Source organism: Petaurus breviceps, unplaced genomic scaffold (genome assembly GCF_028583685.1).
Source record: "Petaurus breviceps papuanus isolate PSGF00001 unplaced genomic scaffold, PetGlider_PUasm1.0 688, whole genome shotgun sequence".
NCBI classification, from domain to species: Eukaryota; Metazoa; Chordata; class Mammalia; order Diprotodontia; family Petauridae; genus Petaurus; species Petaurus breviceps.
In genome coordinates, this window is record NW_027186457.1 from 6,344,707 (window position 1) to 6,371,558 (window position 26,852).

The window sequence follows — 26,852 nt, forward strand, 5'->3', positions numbered from 1 at the left end:
TGACCACGGGATTTTGCTGAGGCCCTTTCTCCTGCCCAAATTATTCTTTTCCTCATTTCTATCTATGCAATTCTATCCTTCCCTCAAGGTCCCACTTAACTGTTGTTGAATCTGCAAAACATTCTTCTGCTAGGTCTCTACATTTTGAAAAACTCTTCATTCCACATGCTTTGGAGATTATGAATACCTGGAGTCAGGAAGACGTGAGTTCAAATCAAGCCTATGACACTTATTACCTGTATGACCCTGGGTAAACTGTTTATACATGTTTGCCCCAGTTTCCTCACCTGGAAAATGAACAGGAGAAAGAAATGACAAACCACTGAAGTCAAGACTCAAATGGGGTCACGAAGAGTTGGACACGATTGAAATGACTGCACAAGAGCAAAAATGACAACAACAGCAACAACATCTGTTCGTCTGTCCCATACAATTTGATGCTTCATTGTATACTGTCTTGGGTTCTTCTCTTATTTCTTGTATGTCATTCTTGCTTTCATGAATTAGAAGACCCTTAAGAGTAGATTATGAACTTTGCAATTTTTTTTGGTATCCCCACAGAACCCAGCACTACACTAAATCGTATCCACTCTATTAGTCATCTTCATGCATTGTACATTCTAACCCAACTAGCCAGGGTGGGGCCCTCTGAATCCTCAAGTGAGATCCTTTGACTGAATCCAAACTTCCCAGAGAAAATCCCCTTAATAAAAGGATTTGTTCTGTAAAACTTGAACTTAGTCAAAAGGCCGCACCCAAGGACCTAGAAGGCCACATGTGACCTCAAAGCTGCAGGCTCCCCACCCCTGTAAATAATTAGGCTACTTCCCAAACTTGGCAGTCCACCTCCCATCTTCAAAAGGTTCACTGGATAGGGTGGTGTACTTAGAGTCACAATGACCTGAGTTCAAATCCAACTTCACAGACTTACTGGCTGTATAATTGGACAAGTCATTGTCAGTTCTCTCATCCATAAAAATGAGGATAATAATATTACCTACCTCCCAAGGATGTTGTGAAGATAACGTGATCCAGTACTTGAAAATGCTTTGTAAAGCAGGATATATATTATGCTTTGTAATATATATTATGTATGCATATTGTATGTAATATATATTATGCTTAAAGCATTATATAAATGTTATGCTGCTGCTGCTGCTGCTGCTGTTTTCACATAGGCACTAAGCCTCCTATGCCTGGAACATACAGGGTTTAGCTTGGGTGCTGTCTCTTCTGAGGAGCCTTTCATGAATCCCCTAGTTGAGGATTTTCAAATTATTTCCCTCTCCCTCCTCAAATTGTTTTATTTGTTTATTTTTGTACATATCATGTCAACCTCCATTATCACCCATACCCCCTGCCTCCCCTAATAAATTATTTCAAGGCAGGAAAGCTTTTTTTTTTTTTTTTTTTTTTTGTAGCGATGAGCATATTGTACCTATGTGATAAATGTCTGGGACTAGTGCCTTGCTCATAGTAGGCTCTTTATAAAGCCTTTGTTGTTGTCAGCTCAATTGACAAATATTCATTGACTTGATTACACTCCAGGGCTGGCTTATTGGCCTGTGGATACTTTGCTCTTCTCACTCGAGGCCATGGTTTTTAAATACCAGCCTCAAGTACTGTCTTGACCTGCTTTCTGGATTTTTTCCAGTTTCCATTTAGCAGGCTCCAGACACTTAGTATTTAGAGTTCAATAGCATCCATAGAGAAGAGAGGTCATAAGAAAAACTGAGAGAGAGGAGCCAAATGCAATTCTATCAGTATGTGGAAAGCATTCAGCTCATTGAACCAAAGCTGGAGCTCTGTTTTTGATTCCCTCTGTGGATATTGGGAGGAGCTTAGAAACTGGGGGGGTGGGGTGGGGTGGGGATAAAATCAGATCACTCATCTGGTTGGATGCCTGTCAAAAGTCTTACTCAAACGATGATTGTGCAAAATTATAAAATGTTCAAAAGCAAATTTTTGATTAATGCTATTGTACCCCTGAAATGGAATTGGCTTCCCCCTGCCCATTAATCAATAGCTCAGCCTACAGCTGTTTAGTAAGATTTTCTGTATTTTGAGAACGTGAATATGCTAGCTCAGGGAATAAAAAAGTACATATGTATGCATGTGTGTATATGTATGTTTGGTGTGTATATGCATGCAGGTATGGCATATGTATATATGTACATGGATGTATATATTCACATATGTATATGCATGTATACACACATATGTATATATTTAACATCAACATGAATAACAGTAAAAAAGTAGATTATTTATCTTTCAGTGCCTAAGGTTAAGGATGAGTTAAAGGTGATCTTTTCCATTTCAACCAACATTTCTTAAATGCCTGTTTGTCTATAAGGGCCTGTGCAAGGTATTGTAGATGTATTGTAGACAAAGTAATCGTCCCTGCCCTCAAGGAACTTTTAAATTCTTGAGGCCATAGGTCATTAAACAAATGAGTAGTTACCAAGTCATTTGAGGAGGGAGAGAGTACTAGTAACTGGAAGTGGTGTGTGTGGATTGAATAAATGAATAAGGAAGTAGAAATATAGCTTAATGAGAAGTTGGGAGGAAGGTTATGAGCATGACCAAATACATAGGGGGAAAGAAATCCAGGTTGAAGACAACATAATTTTGAAAGCAATGAGGGATCAATCTGCTGTGTATCTGAAAAAGCAGGAGATACTGAATGAATGTAAGTATTGCTACTTGCACTGCGATATCTGCCAGGGTCGTGGTGCAGAGATCTCATGGTAAACCTTAAAACATCATGGAAATGGTAAAGGTTATTCTTCTTCTATTCAATTTCTAGATTTCCTTACATCTGCTGTCCCCAGACTCCCAGATCAGCATAGGTGATCAACGAGAAGATGAGAAAGCCTTTTGGCATGGTTCTAATTCTTTGGGTTCTAGTTCTAGCTTTTCCAACAAGAAATAACAGGTAGCCACTGTCACCATTATTCTCCACCACCAATCACTACCAACTTCCATAAGTTAGTCTTATGACCTCTGACAAATTCCAAAACCTCCATGGACTCAGCTTTTTTATCTGTAAGATGAGAGGATTGAATTACATAGTTTTGTAAGTTTTTTGATTCTGCCATTTCCTGAGGTATCTTTGCTAGGGAAGAAAAATTCATTTTAATCTTAATAGATTTCTGTTATAGTGTTCCTTGTGCTAACCCTTTAGAATAAGCGGATGATAAAGGTGAAGGTGGCTCAGTGGATACAGCACTGAACCTAGAGTTAGGAAGACCTTAGTTCAAATCTGACCTCAGATACTTACTAGCTGTGTGACCCTGGGCAAGTCAATTAACCTCTGTTTGCCTTAATCCACTAGAGAAGGATATGGAAAACCACTTCAGTATCTTTGCCAAGAAAACACCATGGACAAGGTGGTCCATGGGATTATGAAGAGCTGGATATGACTGAACAACATCAACCACAACAAAAGGTAAACGACTTTCAGTTATTCCTTCCACATTGCTGGAGTTAAGGGTGAGGTGCCCTTCCATGATCTGGAAAGTCCACATAAAATTTTTTGGCCCTCCCTTTGTACCAGAGAAGAAATCTAAATTATTATGGTATTAAAGGATATGATATGTTGAAATTATATAATGTATACATATACTGTATGCATTTATTATTTTAAATAATAATGGTTATTATGATGCAACATTTCTTCTACTTAGTTGCTGGTCTTCACATATTGTCTGCAGCTTCTTCAAAACCCCCCCCCCAATTCCCAATTAATTTCTTAATTACTTAATTTCTTTCCCGTGATAGATTGAAACTATGATGGGGAAAGGCATGATGTAGAAGGGATAACTGTACATGTCAAAATCAACGTTAATATTCAGGCTATATACTTTTTGGAATCATAGAATTGGAAAGGAGTAAACAACAGTTTACTCTATTGGGGCAAAGGCAGATAGAGAAACTTGGCTGTCATCATAAGCCACAGCAGGGAGCAATCATTTATCCTGACCACACCAAAATGACATCATTTTAAAGCAGAATGCACAGAACATCAAGAATACCAAGAGAGAGTGACAGGCAGTTAGTCTGTATCAGTCTCTAGGTATCCTTGGAATGGGACAGTTGGGTGGGCAGTTGTATTCAGGGCGAGGAGAGGGAGACTTGCTGATCCCCTAATTTATCATTGCACTTGAGGCTTAGGATGTAATGAGTCATGTCACCAGCCTTGCTAAAGAACTGGGGTAGAGGGAAAAATCTAATCACCAGGGAGGATGGTGACTGCTCAGTTTACACTGGAGGGCATTTTCAAGATGGAGTCACTTATGTCAAAAGTGGCAAAATGAAGAGCCCTCTTTCTTGGACCTCTATGGGAGCAGAGATTATTTGTTCCAACACTCTCAGTGGATAAAATTTCTTTTTATATCATCAAATGGTCACCTAGGTTCTGTTTTAATAACTCCAATGATTGAGTATTCACTACCTAATTCCTAGTAATTTATCTGCTTAGAAGACTACCTAGACTGTAGCATTCAAAAAACATCTGACTTGGAGAGTATATTATCAGCACAGTGTCCTTAAGCATTCTTTTTTGCCTTAGATTGTTTCAAGAGAGATTTGTGTGACAGATCTTTTTTTTTTGTTTAATTTTCCAGGGAATGAGCTTGTTTGCCATCAAACTGAGAGAGAGACAGTAAATCTGTCTGTAACTCAATCATCCCCCTGAAGCAAATGACAGGTGAGATTTCCTTCTTTAGAGTCAGATTTCAGCTATTTCCCTGGAAGTGGGGGGGGAGGGTGAGGAGGTAGGTGTGGTATTGTTGGTTTCTTGATCTCACTGATTGTCTCTCTCTCTCTTTTTTTCTTTTTTTAGGATTTAAAAAAAATGTGACCATTCAGATTGAAGGTTGAAGAGGGGCATTTTAGGACACACGCCTATAGCAGCAATGGAGAAAAGAGCTGTTTCAATAGGGCCATGTGCTGCTTCTGGTACTGAAATGCTTTTGATCTAGTCATTGTTTTAATAGTGGAATCACTATTGTATGAGATCCACATGGGGTATTATTTTACTCTCCCTTCATCTCTATCCCCATCCTACTGATGTGGAAGATTGGCACCAGCCTGCTTGTGTGCATGCTGAGGGACAATTTAACATGATTTAAGGGCAAAGCACCAAGAGACTACATTGATAGAAGGTGAGGGGAAGGAAGATCTGGAGTGGCAGAGAACCCCACTGCTTCCACACATATAGCATGCAATTCCAGCTTGAGGATTCTTTGTGAATTTCTGTCTCCAAATGTTCATCAGCCTCTTATGTGTAGGGTGAGGCAAAGAGAACCCTAAAGACTTAGAACTGCCTTCCTGATGTCAGATGACCTAGGAGACTTATACATACTTTGGGGGATTTTTTTGAACAAGTAGAAAGAAGGTTGCATTTGGAGTTGAGGCCTAGGTTCAGATCATAACTCTGTCAGTTAATACCTGTGTGACCATGCTTCAAAAGGTTTTTTTTTAAACAAATAAAGGAGTTGCAAAGAAATCTAAAAGGGAGAAAAAGGACTTATATGTACAAAAATATTTGTAGATGTTTTTTCATAATAGCTAAAAATGAAAACTAAGGGATGTGTGTCCTCTTATTTGGGAATGGTTAAAAAAAATTGTGGTATGTGTTATAAGGAATGATGAATTTCAGAGGAAACTAGGAAGACCTTTATAAACTAATGCAGAATGAGGTAGGTGAAAGTAGGAAACAACACGGCAAAGAAACTCTGCCCACTTGGAAAGACTTTAGAACTTGGATCAAGACTATGAGTCCAAAAAGGTGAAGATGAAGCATGTCATTCACCTCCTAGAAAAGAGGTGATGAATTTAAAATACAGCAAGAGACATAATCTTTCTGGACATGGCCAATGCAGGAATTTGTTTTGTTGTTGTAAAGCCAAGCACAAGCAGCTTTCCAGAAGAATGCTACTGTGAACAGCTTTTAAGGTTCTGATTACATGGTATAGTGAATACTCTATTCAATAACAAATCAGAGCAAAACATTCACAGAAAATCAAGGTACAGCATTCACAATGTTACAACTTATCACAGAAAATTAAAATACAGCATTCACAATAGCTTATCACTAAAATGGCCACATGCTTTTCACCACAGTGTTCACAAAGTTTTGAAAAAAGAACAATCATTTAGTAACTCAATCATTCAATCAATTATCCTTGCCTCCTGAAGGGACACAAAGTACAATAGTCAAAGTTTTCCACTCATGGGGCACACCAAGTTACAATTCAATTACTATTCAGTCATCATTCACTATTCAATCATCAGAAAATACACAAACCCTTCACCCCTAGGTCACTAATAAATTACAATCTTCTCAGTCAGTACACAGTATCCAAGTAAAGTCTTCTTTCAGCTTGATTCGGGGTGGTCTCTCAGATTCCCTGGATCCCCTTCCATGGTCCCAGGTCCTACCTGGATTCACCAAACTGTCACATGGGTTCAAAGACAGACAAGCTCCCAGGTCCTTGTCCAGCTCTCCATACACTTCCTGTTCCATGCTGAAGCCCACAGCATCCAGTCCACCTTAAATCCTTTGCAATCTCTGTTCCTGGGAAGTTAACAAAAGTTAACAAAACCACAAATAGGTTCATTCAAAGTACCAGCATCACAGTCATGCTTCCTCAGTCTGTGGCCGCTCCAGCTGGCCTTTGGACATCTTAGGCAGCCCCCAGGAACTCTGGCTGGCCCTTGGACTCAGCAGCTCCTCAGCAGAAGCTCCAGCTGGTTCCCAGAATCAAAATCACTTCACCTAGGTTCCCCAAAATCAGGATAACTCTCTCCATCCTGGGGGACCTTTCCTCTTCAGCCTCCCTGGTGGCAGTAGCTTCTGCTTCCACAAAGCTTGCTCGAAGAAGATCTGTCTGACCCAACAGGGGCTTCTCCTTATATACACACTGCAGCATTAGCTCCTTCCTCTTTCAGCCAACCCTTTCCTGTTACATCAGCAACAGCGGTTCATACCTTCTGTTTCTTCTACAGAGGTTTGATTAATTGCTAAGTTCTAAGTACCTCTCAGCTTAGCAATACAAAAGAAACTTCAAATTTCATCACAATTACAATTGTACTATGTATCTATGTAACAATGATTCTTTTTCAGTTTTTTTTTCACCTTTAATTTGCTCAGTGGTAGGGGGTGGTGGAAGTAGGAAGGACAGATTAATAAAAGGAATTTTTTTTGTTAAAAATAAAGAATTGTTGTCTGAGAGAGGTTACAGAATGTGCAGAGGGGGGAATTTAGGTAATATAAAAATGTAAAATGTAAAAATAAACAAAAGCAAAAGAGGGGGTAACTTTAGATGATTTCTTTTAGTTCTAATTCTGATTTATAATATAAAAATTAACTTCAATCAGTAACTACTTTATTAAGCATTGTGTACGTGATAGGCACTGTATAGGCTCTAGGAATATAAAGACAAATGTAAAACAGCTCCTGCGTTCAAAGAACTTCTATCCTAACAAGAGAAAGGAGCTGCACAAATATAGGTATACACAAAGCATATTCAGAACAGATACAACACACTTGGAAAGGAACACACTAGTAGTCTGGAGGAATTAGGGCTAAGTCCTTTTGCAGATGGTGATGCTTGGGCTGAGACTTGAAGGAAACTAGCAATTTCATAAATTGGAAGTGAGGAGGGAGTGCTTTCCAGATGCTTGGGAAAGCCAGGGTAAAGGAACAGAGATAGGAGATGGAATTTTGTGGGTCAGGAACAGCAAGAATATCAGTTTGACTGGATTGTAAAAAAGCATGGAAGAGGATAGTCTGTATTTAGGCTGGAAAAAAATCTAGGCTGGCCAAGTTGTGAAGCACTTTAAAATAGCAAATAGAGGAACTGATGAATTATCCTACAAACAATAGCTTAATGGAGAGTTGGGGAGGCATGGTCATACCTGTGCTTTTGGAAAATCACTTTGGTGGCAGGATATGTGGAAGATGGATTGGAATGGGAAGAAATTTGAGTAAGGGAGACCAATTAGAAAGCTATTGTAATATCCAGGTGAGAGGTGATGAAGGCTTGAATTAGGATGGTGATTGATCATACAAATAGAAAAAGGGACATATATAAGGCAGACTCTAGAGATAAATGACAAAATTTGGTAGTTGATTGGCTATGTGGAGAGAGTGAGAATGATGCTGAGTTTCTGAACCTGGGTGATTCGAAGGATGGTGTTACTTGGCAGCTGAAAGAGGGAGGTGTGGGAAGAGGAATAGATATGGTCATGGTGGTGGTGGGCAGAAAGATAATGAGTTCTGTTTTGGACATATTGAATTTCAAATGACTATTGAGTGTCTAGTTTAAAGTGCCTGATAGACAATTGATGATTCAGGAAGGGAAGTCAAGAGAAATTTGGACTGAATGTAGAGATCATCTCCATAGAGATAATTAACCCATGAGACTTCTCTATGTCCCCATCAAGCAGACCTGGGAAATGTACATATAAACCCTTGGGTCAGAGGATGTCTCATGCCACAAAGAGCCCAGGTATATTTATAGGGATTTTCTTAATTTTCTTAGTATTTGTCCTACACCCTGGAAATCTAGGGAAATGTCTGTATATTAGCTCCCCAAATACTAAGGCTGACTTCCTACAGTTTATAATACCACAGAAGGAAATGTTAATGGGAAAAACCCCCCAATCCTTGAATGAGCAAACATTAGTCTCATGTAAATCACTTTAATGTGTAAATCCTCAGAGACACAGCTACCAGTATGAGGGTTTCCTCAGGTGAAAGCCACAAGTCCTGCCTTGACTTCAGCCCTTTGTCAAGCCAAGGTACGTGGGGAATGTGTTAAAATTTGCTCTTTCCAAATTCCAGCCACTCCTTGGGGTACACTAGATCTACAAATTCAAAAAATTTTTCAGGGAAGACCCAAGATGAATGTTTCCTCTTTCTGTTCTTTTCTGTCTCCCCCTTTTTAGATGAGCATGTTCTCATGTCCCCTAAGCCCTTTCCCTTTTGATTCTCCCCAGTTGCTACTGACCTCCTCTATAGGTTTCTTCCCCACTTTTTTTCACTTCTCAGTTATGCATATTTTATAGATTTTTTTACATTTACATACATATCAATATACATCTTATATTTATATATTTTAAAATATATATTTACACATATGTAATTTATATACACTTATTTAAATACACCTTTAAAATTTATATGCACTTATATAACTAATGTATAAATTATATATATATACATACATATATACATATACATATATACACACACACACACACATATATATATAGGTCCAGACTTACAATTCCATTAGTATAGGGAACTTCCCCATGTGGAAACTCATTCTATTGCTGCAGATCAATAGTTCTTCATTAATTTATAGTCTTCATGTGTCACCTGAGACAGAAGCCATGGACTCAGCTAGTATCTGAGGCAGGATTTGAATTGAGCTTTCCTGAATTCCAAGGCCAGGGCTGAGCTGCTTCTTACCCACGCATACCTTGAGGCAAACACCTTTCATTTCCCTGGGGTAGTAAAATGAAAGAAAAAGTAATATGGGAAAAGTTTCCTGGCACTAACTAAGTGACTGATAACTCTACTTGCTAGGGCAGAGTTCAAAATATTATACCTAAGAATTTCATCTAAAAATTAACATAGAATTTTAAAATTTCATTTAAAAATCTATGTAGAATGCTAGCTCCTGGAGGGTAGCACTATTTCATTTTTATTTTTATATCTCCAGTGCTTAGCACTTTACCTTGCAGAGGGTATAGGGACTACACCTATGATTTCATTGGTATAGAGAATTGGTGTCAAATTCAAATAGAAACAAGGGCCATTGATCCATACAGGAGGATACCTCCCTGCAGGCTGCATATTGACTTAGTTTTAAAATGTAATATTATCTATGTTTTAGAGTATCTTCATCTATTTTGCTAAATATTTTTGAATTATACTTTAATCTTGTTTGAATCCACTGGCAGTGTTGTGGGCCATGTGTAGCCTGTGCCCCGCACTTGACACTTTTGGTATAAAGAACTCCTTGGATGAGGAAATTGTCTACCAATGCAAATTGGCATCTTCTTTGCAATTTAGAATCTTTGAGAAGTGGCCAGATTACTGAGCAATTACATGACTTACCCAAGGTCACACAGTCATTATGTGTTAGGTAGGATTTGAACCTGAATATTCACCTAATAAATGTTAATTGAATTGAATTAATTTAAGAAGAACCTCTCTGTTCTACAGTTACAGATTGCAAGTTGAATCCCTGTCAGCTGTCTTGGCTTGGCCAGAAATTACTTATTGCAAAGCCATACATATATGCTATAAAAACAATTAAAACACATGCCATATTACTGGGGGATAGGGGTGGCTAGCAATGCTATCTTGTGTTCCCTACTTCTATCACTGCTATGTCAATGAGAAGTACTCTTTTTTTTTTTTTTAAAGCAATCGGGGTTAAGTAACTTGCTCAAGGTTTCACGGCCAGTTATTTCTGGGTGTGGTGCTGAGCGTCTGAGCCTGGATTTGATCCAGGTCATCCCGACACTGGAGCCAGTGCTCTTACTCGCTGAGCCACCTGGCCGCCCAATGAGAAGTACTCTTGACCTCTTTGGGAAAGGCATGGGAATACTTTTAAAGATGGTGTTCTCTTGGGCGTTGGAAGTCACCATAATAGCTCTACAATGATTGGGTGAGGGACCAGTGTGACACCCTGTGGTCAGCTTCTGCTATCGTAATATCCCCCAAAACTCTTCTCAAGTACTTTGCCTTTTCTAAGACATCCTTATCCTGGAAGTCAGCCCAAGGCAGAATAGGATTATTGTAATAGCTACATTTCATGCCCTACACTCCCAACTCCAGTCTACATCTAAGTGGTTTCCTATAGCTGTCCTGGGACAACTTCCTACAAAGCAGTGGAAGTCTTTCATTCCTCCATCCAGTTTAGAGCAAGCATGAAATGGGAGGATAGAGGGCAAAAATGAAAGCTCATAGCACGGATGCATTTGACAGTTCTCATGCTGAACTTGGAGAAACAGAAAAAATGCCCCCAAGCAAATCAAGCTAATGGTGTCTGGAGAGCAAGGGGAAGTTCCAGATCTGCAGATCAATAGAAAATAGAAGTAAGGAACAGAAAGAGGAAGTGATGGAGGAGAATGTTGATAATGCAGATTAAACTTAAAAGGGTGCCAGGCAAACATTGCCCGCCTCCCCTGCCCTCCCCCCCACCTAGAGCTAGTTAAACATCTGTCAGTGTGCACCTGTAACCTGTACACCTGAGCTCAATTTCTTCCTCCCTCATGAAGCCTCTCCTAAAAAAGCACGAGATTGGGAGTTAGGCATAGATATGAATCCTGGTTCTGTTAGCAACTAGCAAGGTGATTTGGGGGGCTATTCAGTTAAACTCAATATACTTTTACTGAGTATCTAGGAGCTGAGGAGACTGAGACAAAAATTAAAAAAAAAATCTCTACCTGCAAGAACCTTACTTATACATCCTATGGGGAACAATATATACAAAAGCAAGTTCGTACAGCTAGGTGGTACCATAGTGCATGGAGTACCAAGTCTGGAGTCAAGAAGACCTGAATTCCAATCCAGACTCACAGTTAATAATTATGCAACCTTGGGCAGGTCACTTGACCTCTGTTTGCCTCAGTTTCCTCATCTGTAAAATGGGGCTAATAACAGCACCTATGTCTTAGGGTTATTTTGTAGCTCAAATGAGATAACTGTAAAGCAACTGACACATAGTAAGTATTATAGAAGTGTTAGCTTTTATTATTACAAAATAATTGATACTTTGGATTGGACCTGTGATTTATTGCTGTTGAGAACTCTCTAGTAAGGAAATTTCTTTTTGCCAATGGACATGGACAAACTGTTTTTCAATTTTTAGTCTTAGAGAGTTGCCTAGAGCTACTGAAAGACTAAATGATTTGTTCAGAGTAACACAGACATCATGTGCCTTGGGTTAGACTTGGGTAAGACCCACGTCTTTCTGATGCTGAGACTGGCAGGATGTGCACTATGGTTCTTCTCTCACATTACACACACACACACACACACACACACACACACACATAGTAAATACAACATGATTTCAGTGGAGGGAAAAAAACTAATAAATGGAGAGGGGAATGAGGAAACGCCTTCAGTAGGGGGTGACACCTGATATGACCTTTGAAGGAAGCTAGGAATGCCCTACGATGGATATGAGGAGGGAGAGTATCCCAGGAATGGGACCAGCCTGCATAAAAGCAAGGGCACACAAGATAGATGGAATGTTGTATATGGGGAGAAGTTTGGCTGGAACTCAGAATATGCAAAGGCAAGTAATGGATGATTAATCTGGAAAGAGAGCCTGGAGCCAGCATATTAAGGGCTTTAAATGCCAGCTGGACATTTGTATTTTATCCTCTGGGAAGGTTTCTGAAGTTTCCTGAGTAGGGAAATGAAAGGCTTTAAACTATATCTTAGGAGGACCAATTTGGCAGCTATGTGGAGGCTAGATTGCAGAGGGCAGTGATTGGGGGCAGTGCAACCAATTGGGAGGGCAAGTCCCCCTCTCTGGGATTCAATCTTCTCATCTGTCAAATGAGGAGGGTAAACTAGACAACCTTTAAGGGTCTCTTCTAGAGAATTCTCTTCTAGAATTCAATTCCCATGACTCCATATGAAATAGGTTCAAACCAAATGATACTAAACATTCTTTCTTCATGTCTTCTATTGGTGTAGCAATGGACTGGCTTAATATCCCCATTTCACAGAGCGGGGAAGCAAAACTCATAGAGGTTAGGTGAATTGCTCTAGGTTGCATAGTTCATAAGTGACATAGCCAGAATTATATTTCTAAGACTCAGTTGATGCAAGTTAGGTCAACAAGTATTTATAAAGCATTTACTGCATACCTATAACTATGTTAAGTGCATAGGATGCAGAGAAAGGCAAAAATAGTCTACCAGCACATTGCCCTAAACTAATGCATGCATTAATGCTACTAGGGCTATTTAATTCTCTCCAACACCAGCTGGGAAGAGTCTAAACTACAGTCTGTCACCAGTTTTTCTTGTCCTGGCAACCTGCCCAAGCTCCAGTGGGTCATTCCCAGTGGTTCAGACTTTTTCCCTGTTTCCAATAGTCCATGATTTGGACAGTGTAGGTCTGAAGGGAACCTCAGGTTAATCTCCCTTAGGCTAATACTATGTGTCTGGAGAGATGTTTAGTCCCTTGGATGAAGGGGATTACCTTGCCAGCAGCCTTTGGTGAGTTGTCTACACTTAGGGTAAAATTCCAAACCTAGAGGCTTGGTGAGTGAAAGTGTAACTCATAGCATCGTCAAGATTAGATCGAGAATTTCCATTGTGGGCTCTTGTGCTGTTTTTCATTTTCTACGGATAAAATAAAGCTCGTCTTATGTTCAGTGTGCAATTGCTTTGAGAGTTTAGGACTACTTTAAGGGAATAAGCATTTATTTAACATCTACTACGTACCAGGCCTGGAATCAGGAAGACTTATTTTCTTGAGTTTGAATTTGGCCCCAGACACTTCCTGGCTGTGTGACCCTGGCCAAGTCACTTAATCCTGCTCGCCTCATCTGTAAAATGATCTGAAAAGAGAAAAGGGCAAGCCACTCAGGATCTTTACCAAGAAAACCCCAGATGGGGTCAGGAAAAGTTTGACATGACTGAACAATAAGAACAACGCCTGAGTGTGTCCCATCAGCAATTAAAATTCAATATGTTAAGAAGTGAACTCATCTTTCTCCATAAACTTGCCTGCCTCCCAATATTTCTGTTAATATTAGAATTTTCCTTTCAGATGCCCAGGTTTGTATGCTTGGAAAGAATAGAAAATGATTCTGTCTCCCTCATATCTATACCTTTAATTAGTTGCAAAGCAGTCTCATCATTTCTACCTCTGCAATATCTCTAGCATAGGGTTTATTAAACTTTTTTTATGTCATGGACCCCTTGGGCAATCTGGTAATGCTGATGGACCCCTCCTCAGAATGTGCTTAAATGTATAAAATTAAATATATATGATTGCAAAGGAAACCAATTATAATGAAATATAGGTCTATATGTATACACATATACATATGGACATATATACACATATATGTGAGATATATATCTCACAAATTCATAGACCTTTGCTTAAAAATCCTGCTTTAGCATCTAATCTCTTATTTTCTATTCCTACTGCAACTGTAATATCTTTTCATATCCTTCTTTATTAGATTACAATCTCTCTGAGGGCAAGAAATGTAATTTTTCATCTTAGTATTCCTAACAGCAAAATTTTTTGATATGGTAGACAATAAATAATAATAGTTATACATATAAATTCATGTACATACATGTATAATAGTTAACACATCCTATGTTCTATATAATTAACATATATTCTATAAGATAATCAGCATATATGCCTTCTATATGATAGTTAACGTAAGTTCTATTTAATAGTTAAATGAACTATTACATAATGCATAACTAGTATTTTACATATTGTATGTATATGTTTGTATATATGTATGCCTTTAAAGTTTTCAATGCACTTTTATATATATTAGCACACTTGATCCTTACAAAAGTCCTATGAGGTAGGTGCTGTTACATTCATTTTACAGATGAGGAAAGTGAGACTGAGAGGTTAATTCCCTGCCCAGATTCACAAAACTATTAATGTTCAAGGTGAAATTTGAATTCGTGTCTTCCTGACTTTCAAGTACAGCACTCTATTGCCGATACCAAGCTTTTGATTATGTTATTATTGAATCATCTTATGCAACCACTCATTTTACAAATGAGGGAGCTGAGGCTCAGACCTAAAAGATTAAGTTTTCAAGGAATCTGTAGAAAAGTGGTGCTTTGATGTCCATGTTATTCCTTAGGGTTAATCATTTTCAATCACATCCCTCTTCTGATTTTTTTTCACTAAGTGGGGCAAGATGATGAAACTTGTGAGCTAATTGGATACCTGTAGACATGGTTCCTAGAGGGACCAGGGCTATAGGAGGTTTCTGTTTCTTCTGAGGTCACTAACTTCTTTTCACCTGCATAGTCACAGAGCTAAGTCACCATGGTACTGAGGATAGGAGTGGGGCTGCTTGACAAGTCTGGCTGACTGAAGTTGACTCACTGGCTGCTTATTTTCTGTGATTCAAGTTTTTCACTTGCAATTGGATGAGCATAATATTTCAGTGTCTTGTCAGTTCTATGACTAGATAGAAAAAGAAGCAGCCATTTTATTCTATAACACAGAGGAAATAAATGAGAAAATTAAGTGATTTTAATTGGTGTTGGGCACTTCACTCAGTTCTATTGGAGGTGGAAGGGTGAAAGCAATTATTGTTAATTACAGCCATCTCTGGGATGCTAATGTCAGGAGAATGGAGTGGAGATTAGTATGATGGTGCATAATTCTAGTTTTCATTTTTGTCAGTCATGTTATAGTAGCTGGGATACTCCATTCCTCCAAGTTCTTGTCTTTCACATGGCACCCATATAAAAGTGACCTGAGGCTAAAATTACACTGTAGGTCTTCATCCACTTAAAAATCAAAGCTCAGGTGCTCCCACTAACGTCAGCCAGAGGACACAGTTCAAAGCAAAGGCATTTGGCATAGCAAAAAAAAAAAAAAAGTGGCAATAGAACAATATCTCCATCAATCTGGGGCACTTTGTCCTTAGAACATTCTATCAGTGGGAAGAATGGGTACGTTAAGGGAACACTTACAGAAGGACATTAACATAGGGAATAAGGCCAGACACGCACAGAGGGAAAATTCTGGCTGCTGACCCAGAAAAGCCACCGTGTGTTCTGGGGATGTCAATATCCTGTGCCTCTTAGGTCTTTTCCTTCTTGTTGTTTGTCCTTCATTCTCTAAGAGGACCATGACATCAGGAAGGTGATGTCATGACTTGCAAGCAAATTGGATTTAAGTGAGGAGATCTGTGCAAAGTCACCAGCCTCACTTTCTCCTCTGGAGTCATTGGGGTCCAGTGGCAAGATGTAGATCAGGACCACTGGAGGTGGCCCCACATTTTTCTTGCTGGTGTAACAGGGACTGACCAACAAGCAAAGCACCTTTGCTAATGTCTCCCCACCTTGAAGAGTCGAGGAGCCTGTTTCTGGGGGTAGTTGTGATAAAATGAGAACAATGGAGGCAGGTAGGTGGCACAATGGATGGAGCAAAGGACTTAGAATCAGGAAGCCCAGAGTAAAAATCCTGCCTCAGTCATTTATTAAATGTGTGATCCTAGACAAATCACTTAACCTCTCTCTGTTTCAGTTTCCCCATCTGTAAATGGGGATTATACCTTTCAAAGATGTTGTGAGGATCAAATAATATTTATCAAGGGCTTTGCAAAGTGCTAGCTCTTATTGTTGTTCTCATGAAATCAAAGTGCTTTGGAGAGAAATCACAGCATGTGAAGTCATTCTGCAACTGGTTCTGGTCAGCTAAACACATAACGAATAAGGAGGCTCTTTGAGAGCAGAGGCATTCAAAAATGACTCTCAGTCATACAATCAAATACCATTTATCAAGTACCTACTATGTGTCAAATACCATTTTAAGCATTGGGGATGCAAAGAAAGTCAAAAGACAGTTCCTCCACTTCAGCAACTCCCAATATAATAGAGGAAGTCAGATCTTTAGCCATTTCTCCCTTTGCTTGAAGTCTAGTGGTTTGACTCCTTTGCTGATGATTTCTAGTAAGAATCAATATTATAAGGTGAGAGGCCTTGGGCCTTCTCCTTTCCAAGGATGAGGCTCCATGGCTCTTTGCCTATATCTAGTATTTGTTCTTTTGTTTTAGGTGAAGTTTGTGAGTTTCAAAAGGTCAAGAGAATGAGCCTTTTCAAATCTAGGAGTCATTCTGACAGCTCATCACTGATGTTCCAGGGAGCAAGAAGTGACCTTTGGGAGTGACCTTGGAGACCCCGCTCAGCTGAGACAAGGATTCATCTGGCAGCACTGCCTTATTTGGACATGAATTTGTTGGAACTAATGTTATATACAAATCACTGAATTTGAACCCAATCTTCCTAGGGATTGAGGTGGGATGGGAAAGAGGGAGACTGTTCCTGAGGTGTTGAGAGGGAAAGAATAAATTTATCTAAAGAAGCTAATGTGAACACAGAGAATTTGCCAATTCATTTAGATTTTTTTAAAAGATATGCAGAATATGAAAGCAGGAGGAGGTAGCCAACGCTGAAAGGTTCCTATGCATCATATCCTCAGGTAGTGAAGGACTTGGCACATGTGGCCACTGAACCACTATCAGTGACCTTTCAAAGATTGTGGAGAATTGGAGAGGCAGCAGGACATCAGAGAAGGACAAATATTATGTCAGTTTTTAAAAGGAGGAGCCAGAATGGAGTCAGTAAACTCTAGTCTGGTGAGCTTAACTTTTTTTCTTGGCAAAATTCTAGAATGTTTTAAAAAGATCATTAGAGAAGGAAACTAATTTTGCAAACAACTAGCATGACTTGATCAAGAACACATCACGTTGGGGCAGTTAGGTGGCACAGTGAATAGAGAACTGACCCTGGAATCAGTAGGACCTGAGTTTCAAATCTGGCCTCCGACATTTGACCCCAATCGCCTTGTCTTCCCCCCTCCAAAAAAGACTTAAAAGTCCTCCCACCCCCAGCAAAAAAGAGAACACATCATGTCAGACCAACATCATTTCCTTTTTTGAGAGGGTCACTAGACAGGAGAATGATCTACACAAAGTTTGCCTAGATTTTAGCAAAGCATCTCATAAAACCATTCATTCTATTCTTGTGGGAAAAGGAGCCATAGGGACCAGACGTTAATATAATTAGATGAACTCAGAGGTAGTTAAAGGTCTGGACCCAAAGAATATTCAGTAACTGCTGGACACCATTTTAGAAGGGGACCTGGAGTGGCCCTGTGCTGTATCACATTTTTATCTATGACTTGGATAAAGGCGTAAATGGCATGATCATAAAATAGGCATTTTTTCCTAAAAAGGTAAACCCTTCCAGAGTATATTTCATTTATAGGCTTCACATCATCAAAGTTACAATAGTAGGAGTGATAGCTAATACACTGAAGGACAGGATTCAAAAAGATCTTCCAAGCTAGGACTTGGGACCAAATAGAATGAGCTGGAATTTAATATGGGTAAATATCAAATCTTACTCGGGTTCAAAAGCCATCTTCAACTTCATGAAGTACGAAATAGAGGTGGTATTTAGATAGTAGTTTGAAAAAGATCTGGAGGTTTTAATGGATTACAAGCTCAGTAGGAAGTATGATATGAGAACAATAAAGTATAATGAAATCTTGGGTTCATTAAGCGGCATTGTACCTAGGAATGAGGAGGGAAGAGTTCGCATTTAGTCTTCCCTGGTTAGATCACACTGGGTGTATCGTGTTCCATCCTGACTGCTACATTTTTGGAAGGACATTGATAAGCTAGAGTGTGGCCAAAGGAGAGCAGTTAGGACAGAGAAAGAACTTGAGTTCATAGCATGGGAGGATCAGTTGAAGCAACGGGAAATAGCCTGGAAAAGGTAAGACTTGGGAGTTGGGGAGGGTTAGAATTATAGCTGTCTTCAAGTACTTGAAGGGCTGGCATGAAAGAATGATCAGATTTTTTCAGCTTAGTCCCAGAGGGCAGAAACAGAAGCAGTGAGAAGTGACAAAAAGACAAATTTAGGTTTGATATAGGAAGGAACAACTTTCTACCAATTGGGGTTATTAAAAAATGAAATGGGCTGCCCCAGCACATGGTGGTTCCCCAATGCTGGAAGTCTTTAGGAGAAGGCTGGGTAAGTAGGTATGCTGAAGAAAGGATTCACTTTTAGATATGGGTTGAATTAGATGGTCACTGAGGTCTCTTCCTCTGAGATTGTGTCATTCTGTAATTACCTTGATATTTAGTAGAATCTATTAGTTAAATTTGGTATTGATATATGTTGGAGAAGGGAGAATGTGGGGCTTCTAGCAGAAAATAGTTTGACAGACTCACAGAATATTAAAACTGGGAAGTGACCTTAAAGATGATCCAACCCAGTTCCTTCATTTTATAGATGAGGAAACTGAAGCCCCCAGGCTTGAAGGATCTTGGCCAAGGCAACACAATTTGCTCTGGCTAGGATTAGAATCCAGTTCTCTTGAATTCCTGCCAACTTCCTCTACTACCCTATTTGCTAAAAATTTCTATTTTCCAAATCAGTGTATTTTCACATCCTTGCAGCACATTTGCTACAGCATTTTGGACTTTTAAATTTTATTTTAGAAAATGTGTTTCCATTTCCCAGAAGCTCATGGGAATCACTCAAATTTCCTGTGTCCAATCCCTCAAGCATGTGAATAATGAGATGATAATTCACCAACCTGCAAATGCTGTGAAATCCTTCTGCAGCAAAACATTTGGGGACCGGAGACTAACACTTTGAAAATAATTACTCCCCTCAGCTGAACATGATTGAGTGTCTCTGTACACACAGAAAGATGTTAGCTGCCACACAGCCTCTTTCAAGATCTAAAAACCCTACCAGAAATATGCTTGGTCTGACCCTCCTTATGTCATTTTCCAAATGAACAGGAAAATAAATTACTCAAAGTATGCAAATGTTGTGACAGGGAAATTGTATATATAGTCAATAGACTTTATTGCTAAGATCAAGGTTACCAAAGTGAAGATAAACATTCCAATTTACTGTCTAGATAATTGGAGTTCAGAAACCTGGCAACATATGGGAGAAAGGGAAAGTGCATGGAGAGATGAATGAATAAGCATAGCCAGGTTCTATGGTCTAAGACCCAATTTGGAGTTTAGTCCTAGCTTAATGTCTCTCTGGGTAAATTTAATCAGATGATATTTAAAATTAGGGCATTGCTTGGGCTTTCGCTTTTTCCACTTACAAATATCTTTCATTGTTCCTCATAAATAGGATTTGAGGCTTCATTAATTCTATCAAAATCCTTTGTATTTATTGGAGAAAGTTGATATGTGGCTAGAAACCATAGTAAAGAAACTATAGTAAAGCTATAAACTCAAAATCTGAGCAACATTGTTTTTTTCTCATATCTATAAATATTTTTTTCTAGGCTAACATCCCCAGGACATTATGGGGAGGCATAAAGCTGGGCTAGGTTAAATAATAGGAAAGGATTTAAAAGGGGCTGAAAAATATTCAAACAATTACTGCCTTATCAGTTCCTTTTGTCAGGGAAAAAGACCATCTTATGGAACTTGGTTTGTATAAATAACCAGACTATACTGAAGTGACTTGTTAAAGAATTTTATCCCCCCCCCCAACCCTCCCTCTCAAACTAGTGGCTCCCTAGTCCCCATATCTCATGTATTTTGTATCTACTCACATATGCTTTCTCCCCTGATAGAATGGAAGCTCTAAGAGAGCAGGTACTCTTTTTTTTCTTTCTTTTCTTCCTCCCTCCCTCCCTCCCTCCCTCCCTCCCTCCCTTCCTTCCTTCCTTCCTTCCTTCCTTCCTTCCTTCCTTCCTTCCTTCCTTCCTTCCTTCCTTCCTTCCTTCCTTCCTTCCTTCCTTCCTTCTCTGTATTTTCTTTTATATTCTATTATATTCTCAGTGTCTAGAGAGCTATAGTTATTTAATAAATATTTGTTGCTTGATTGCTGGCAGGAAGACATCCTAGTTGACCTCTGGAGAAACTATGAAGCTGAGATATGATTCCTAGTTTTGGTGTTAGTGATGGGTAGCGGGCAGCTAAGTTACTTTCCCTGAATTTCTAATAAAGCCCCTTTGGTCCCAACCTGAAGAGAAAACAAGATGAAAAGTACATGTATTTTTATTTCTATTAACAAAACAAAAAATATATACCACAGTCATTTCATATCTCATTGCTTCTAAGAGCATATGTTACAATAAAAGAACTCGACAAGCTTCAAAGATTAGCTTTTATCAACACTTTTGTACACATACACAAATATTTTAACATACTGGTATCTCAAAGGTTATCCATATAATTTTAGTATTGTCATAAGTATGAACTAAAAAGTCTCTTGTTCAATTTTGTAAAAATGACATATTTTACACATCTTCTATTTACAACTGAAATATGCTTCAATGTTACAAAACACCCACATTGACCTTTAAAATATGTATACTAGGACTTGGTATTAGACCTATTCTCACAGCAAATTCCCTGCTTGCTGCTGAGCTACACATCTACTGGAAATTTATAGCACTATCCAACCTGGCTTCATAAACTTTGTTCAGTAACAAAAAAAACCAAAAAAAACAACAAATCAAACCAAACCATAGGAAATGTGCAAATACTGGAGTTGGCAAAATTTTCACACTAGCAATGTAAAAAACAATATATTAACACCATGAAGACTTAGAATAAATTAAAACCACTTTTCCCTCGCCAGTTTCACTGTAGCCCTCAGGATTGGCTCAAAGGCGCCAAAGTCCTCTGGAGGTAGAGGTCTGACTAAAGTTGCAGCTGGCATCAGACGTCGGTACTGGGTGAAGCCAAGGTTGTCTGTGGGGGGATGCTTGTCCTACTAATGACACGAGGATAAGTTCGCTCCAGTCCTTGCTTTGATGGGTCCTCCTTGCACATAATCTTTAAGAGAAACATCAAGTCAAAAATCATGGTTAATACTAGTGTATATTTAAAAACGAGAATTTTATATTACTGAGGTTTCAAACATATGCTTAACAAAGAACTCTTCATGATAAAAAGGCAATTCTGTGGATTTTGAATGCAAGCACAAATTCTGATAATAAGAACACAATTTGAAGAGAGAAGCAGGTCCTTCAATCAAGGATGCACCAGACATTATTAACATCATTGAGAATACCTGCATTTGATTTTCTGTAATTTTACACTGCCATGAAAGCTTACATTTCATTTATTCCAGTTCTCTGTGGTAAAAAGAGAGACAGCTGAAATTTCAATTCATTGTGGATGCTTCTGGAAAAATAATAGCCAATCTTTTCCTCTCCTGGGCTTTACCTTCTAAAAGTTTGAAATATAATTGACTGCTTTTCTAATGGGCCAGATATGAATTAGATCTAGTAATATTAAGCCAAGTCAGTCATTACAAACACAATCTCAAATATATTTTCTTTCTGAAGAATATTATGAAGACTATTTTGAATTTCTTCCCAGTGTTAGAAACTTCATTCACCTTCCTGGTCTCTTTATTACAGTTGTGATGTTAGAGATTAGATTCTAGCATTCTTCAGCCATCCTGAAGTTGTTAAAATGGGGGGGGGGCATGGCATATGAAATGAATATGGTAGGTAGCTTTTGTTTTGGTAATGGAACTATAAATGCATATCCTTTGCATTTCATTTACTTTTCAGGTTGGGACCAAAGAGGCTTCAAGGGAAACCCAGACTGACCATTTGACAATGTAGTAGCAAGGTCAATGGACCAGAGTCAGAGGGACCTGGGTTCAAGTCCTGGCTTTGCCATTGACTGTATATGAGACCAAATCATTTTGCTTCTTTCGTCCTCAGTTTCCATCTATGTAACCTGAAAACCTTGGAGTAGAAGACTTTTAGATCTTTTCTCTTTCTAAATGCTTAGTCTTATATCCACTCTAATTCCATACAGTTTCATTTTATGTATAATGGCACTCATGGGCCTTTGCATCCAGAACATGCATATAGCTGCAATGATCAAAAGAATCAAGGTCTATGATTTACCAGAAATTTTGCCTGAAAAAATGGCAGAAATACAGGCAATACAAAACACCTCATGTGATGAATCAGAATGGGAAAGAATGGATTTGTTCTCTTCTCCAGTTTCAGATCGATACCAATGACCATAGCTGAATTTACTGATCTGTTATCTTTAGCTTAAAATATACTGAAAAGAAAAAATCAGAGTATCATGTTTAACATATAGAATCATGGATGTTCGAGCTCTAAGAGGCATTATAAGTCATTTACTCCAACCTTCTTGTTTTATAAGCTGAAGAAACAGCTTCAAAAAGGTTAAGTGATTTTTTTATCTCACCCAGTGGCAGATAAAGGTCTTGGTTTTCATTTACTAGCTATGACCTTAGAATTCCTGATCTGTTCTCAGGGATAGGAGCAATGGGATATGGTATTAGTCTTTGTCCTTAATTGATAACATCTTCCTACAGGAAAATGAAACCCAGATTCAAGAAATAGGATATTTGACCTTGGAATCTACTAAAGAAGGATTTTCTTTTGGTTATTTTTGAAAGCACTGGAGGGTTCAGTATATCTGCAAATGTATTTATAGAGTGTCTTGGACCCTTAAACTTGGAAGGGACCTTAGAGGCCGACTGGGTCAATGTCTACCAAATGCATTATTCTTCTTTATAACACCCCTGACAAGAGGCCATTTAACTTTTGTTTGGACACCTTCAGCGGTGTGGAACTCACCACATTCAATTCATTCCATGTCTGGATAGCTCTAATTATAAAGAAGTTTTCCTTATAATAAAAAAAAATCCTCCTGTCACTTTCATCTATTTATCTTAATTCTGACATTTTGGACAATATATAGTGAGTCTAATCTGTATTTTAAATATTAGACTTTCAATTATTTGGAGAAAGCTATAATGAAAGCCTAAAGTATTCTCTTTTCTAAGTTCAGCATCCCTGGTTCTTTCAGTTCACCACATGACATGGTTTTCATTCTCCTTACCATCCTGGATGTACTCTAACTTGTCATTGTTGCTCTTAAAAGATGGTATTTTGAACTGAAACCAGTATTCCAGGTATGGGCTGATGAGGAATTAGCACAGTAAATCTCCCTTGATACGGACATTACAGTTCTATTAAGGCAGCCCTTGATGAAATTAGATTTCCCAACAGCCATGTTACAAAGTTAATTTTTACTGTAGTTGCCATTCAATTCAAATTCCCAAGTCTTTTCAACATGAACTTCCATCTTTACTATGTTGAATGTATATGATTAAAAACAAAACAAAATAAAGTACAAAAGTTTACATTTATCCCTGTGAAATTTCATCCTCTTTTATTTGACCCATTGTTGTAACCTTTTGATACCATTTTGGGGCAGATTCTCTCATCTGAGATATCCCACAGCTTTGTATATGATGAAATCGCTGTTAATTTTGGATGAATGATGGAGCCATGCAGCACACCTTCTCCCCAGGCTAACACCAGTCATAGATATATACTCTTCACATCCTGTGATTCCACCAGTTATGAATGACTATGTAATTGTCCATCTCACTTTTTCTAGGCTTGTCCACAACGACATCACGAAAAATTGCCAAATGCTTTGCTAATATTTAGTTGTGCTATGTCTACAGAAGGCCCCTGATCTACCAGTAACCCTGTGAAAAAATGGAATGAGATTAATCCAGAATGGATTATTTGTTTTTTTAGCAGCAATAACTATGATGACACAGAGAAAGACAAACTGTTCTCTGTGTAGAAGAATGTTATATACTAATTGAATTATTTGATGCATGTCAGACTGAAGAGGCCGAAATCTAAGAAAGGTAGAAATGGTCTTGTGGTTGTATATGACAGTACTAGAATTTGTGACAAATGGGATGTTTTCCTCTCCTATCCAACTTCAGAGGTTACTGTGTGGAGGCGGAATGAGCAAATGAGGCTTATTCATCATTTGCGCTAATCATCAATGAGTTTTCAGAGGAGGTGAAAGATTCGAGGGAAAAGGGAAAATTCGGCAAGAGACAGGAATGGGAAAGACAACAAGAGACATATAGACATAAGAAAAGCAAAACATACCACTTTTGCTTACAGTATTGAGGGAAATGTTAGACATAGAAGAACAGAAGCTGTATAAACACGGACCATGACAGAGCTGTCAGGAAAGAAAAAAAGAAAAAAGGATTTGTGCTCCAAGTTTTCTTTTCAAAGGCTACACAGATGATTGAAGACCACACCATTGCTTTCTTCACCTTGGCCAACTGTTAGGCTCATTTCTCTTACCCACAAAAGAAGTGAAACATATACTGGGACTTTTAGTTTTCTGTTTTCCATTCTTAATTTTGTCCTTATCACACATTTCTAGGAAACTTCATCCAAAATAATTCCCATCCTTCACTCAACAGCTAGTCCTGTCCTTTCCTTTCCCTTTTCCTTTTCTTTCCCTCCTTTTCCCTTCCCTGTCCCTCCTCCTTCCCTTCCTTTTCCCTTAAATTCCCTTTCCTTTCCCTTCCTTTTTTTTTCATTGGATAATGCAATTACTACATCAGAAGTCTTAGAGTATCTTGTGTATTTAGTGGGGGTTTTTTTGTAGTAGAATGCCCAACAAAAATCATAACTACTAAATATTCATCTGTGCAAAATATTTGCATATAAATACATATATATGTATAATGCTTAGCTACAAATCATAGAAATAACTTAAAATACTGAAACATAAATTTATGGTTTTACAAAATAGCATTTGAACTAGATGGTCTAAATAGATCTGCTTTCTTGGACCCACAGTTACCGTTATTTCCCCCAAACCAATAAATCACCAGTTCGGTTGTGTGAAAAATGGATCACAATAAATATGTCCCCTTTCCTAAGAATTTTTCTTGATTCCTCTACATGCATGACCTGGCCTGGCTAAAAAAAGAGGACAGGAATTTCTTGAAGGTCAGTGGTCCAAAATGCTAAGCACGGTCAAGTACTCTATATGATCTGTATTCACTGTTTACATTTTTTAGTTAGGAGGTACATAGATTACTTTCTTTAATTCATTGTGCAGGACAAGGGTGAAAGTTCTACCCACATGTCTATATTGGATGAGGCACCCTTTACCAAATCCCTGCCCCCTTCATCTTTAGTAATCTTCCTCAGGTAGTCACATGTCCTAGTGTATGGGATATCTGTTTCTTTGTGCCCAGACTTTATCATTATTCAAGTCTTTCTGTATCAAAGAGATAGGAGTCCACATCTGCTACAACAGCCACTGACTGTGCAGTAATCCAACTTATCATAATATAGATGCTCTTAAGATCTGGGAGCATACCTTTCAAGACAATAATACCCTGTACTGAGACAATGAAACCTGATACAAGGTGTGAATTCCATCAGAATTGGTGACTTATATAAGGCAGTCTCCCTAGGCCTTTGAATTCTCTTTCAATGGCAGATTTCCCAGCATCACCAGCCAGGGGAGTTCTCACAAAATCCTAGCTGAGAGAAGTGGCTACAGCTGCCCATCAGAGGCAAGATTTCCAGCAAATTATCACCAAAATGGTTCATGCTTGTCCATTCCTCCCTCAAACCCTTGCTCGTACCTTTTCTTACAGGCAAAGTTAAGGGCCTGGGTGGGGAATTATCTGATGATATTTGCTACATCATATTCTGGGATATGGTTCTACAAACCAGCATTTAAACTAGATGGTCTAAATGGGAAAGCATCCTCTATTTCTTCAGAATTCATATTATAAAATTCATTATACCATTGTAATGCTTATTAGCTACTATTTGTTTACTTACATGTTGCCCATGCTTTTTGACGGGAGCCATCACAGTCTTGGAGACTGTAGCTGTGATGCTACAAGTCAAGAAATCCTTGATGAAGGAGCCTGCCTGTTTCATCATGGTTACAGAGGGGGAGTCCATGGGAGAGGGCTTAAACCCCTGGAATGCACTGCTATCTACAAGGACCCTTGCTACATACAGGTCAGACCAAAAAGTTAGATCCAGTTATAATTACCCATTCTCAGGGAAGCCTACACCGATTGGGTTGAGAGAAGTTAATTGAATATAACTCACCACCATTTAGTACAATGTATTGTCCAGGGATATTGATACAGAGGTGGTATAAGACACAGTTCTTGCCTTCAAGGCTCTCTCTCTCTCTCTCTCTCTCTCTCTCTCTCTCTCTCTCTCTCTC

General features: G+C 38.7%; 1 protein-coding gene and 2 long non-coding RNA genes across 5 annotated transcripts in view; 2 read left to right on the forward strand and 1 right to left on the reverse strand.

Annotated features, from left to right (window-relative positions):
- Positions 1-6,021, forward strand: part of LOC138174339 (uncharacterized) — a 117,087-nt gene extending 111,066 nt beyond the window's left edge. The window contains exons 3-5 of the long non-coding RNA XR_011171676.1: positions 3,338-3,451; positions 4,629-4,711; positions 4,847-6,021. This is a non-coding gene — a long non-coding RNA (uncharacterized lncRNA). The remainder of the gene's footprint in view (positions 1-3,337; positions 3,452-4,628; positions 4,712-4,846) is intronic.
- Positions 6,022-13,134: 7,113 nt separating this feature from the next.
- On the forward strand, positions 13,135-17,154 carry LOC138174243 (uncharacterized). The gene is made up of 2 exons (XR_011171647.1): positions 13,135-13,263; positions 16,827-17,154. It is a non-coding gene; the product is annotated as an uncharacterized lncRNA (long non-coding RNA).
- Positions 17,155-20,800: 3,646 nt separating this feature from the next.
- The window catches only part of DOCK10 (dedicator of cytokinesis 10), a 366,705-nt gene continuing 360,653 nt past the window's right edge, over positions 20,801-26,852 (reverse strand). For all 3 annotated transcript variants that reach the window (XM_069104543.1, XM_069104541.1, XM_069104544.1), the window contains exon 56: positions 20,801-21,599. In XM_069104543.1, the coding sequence (XP_068960644.1) occupies positions 21,483-21,599 (117 nt within the window). In that variant the 3' untranslated portion in view covers positions 20,801-21,482. The remainder of the gene's footprint in view (positions 21,600-26,852) is intronic.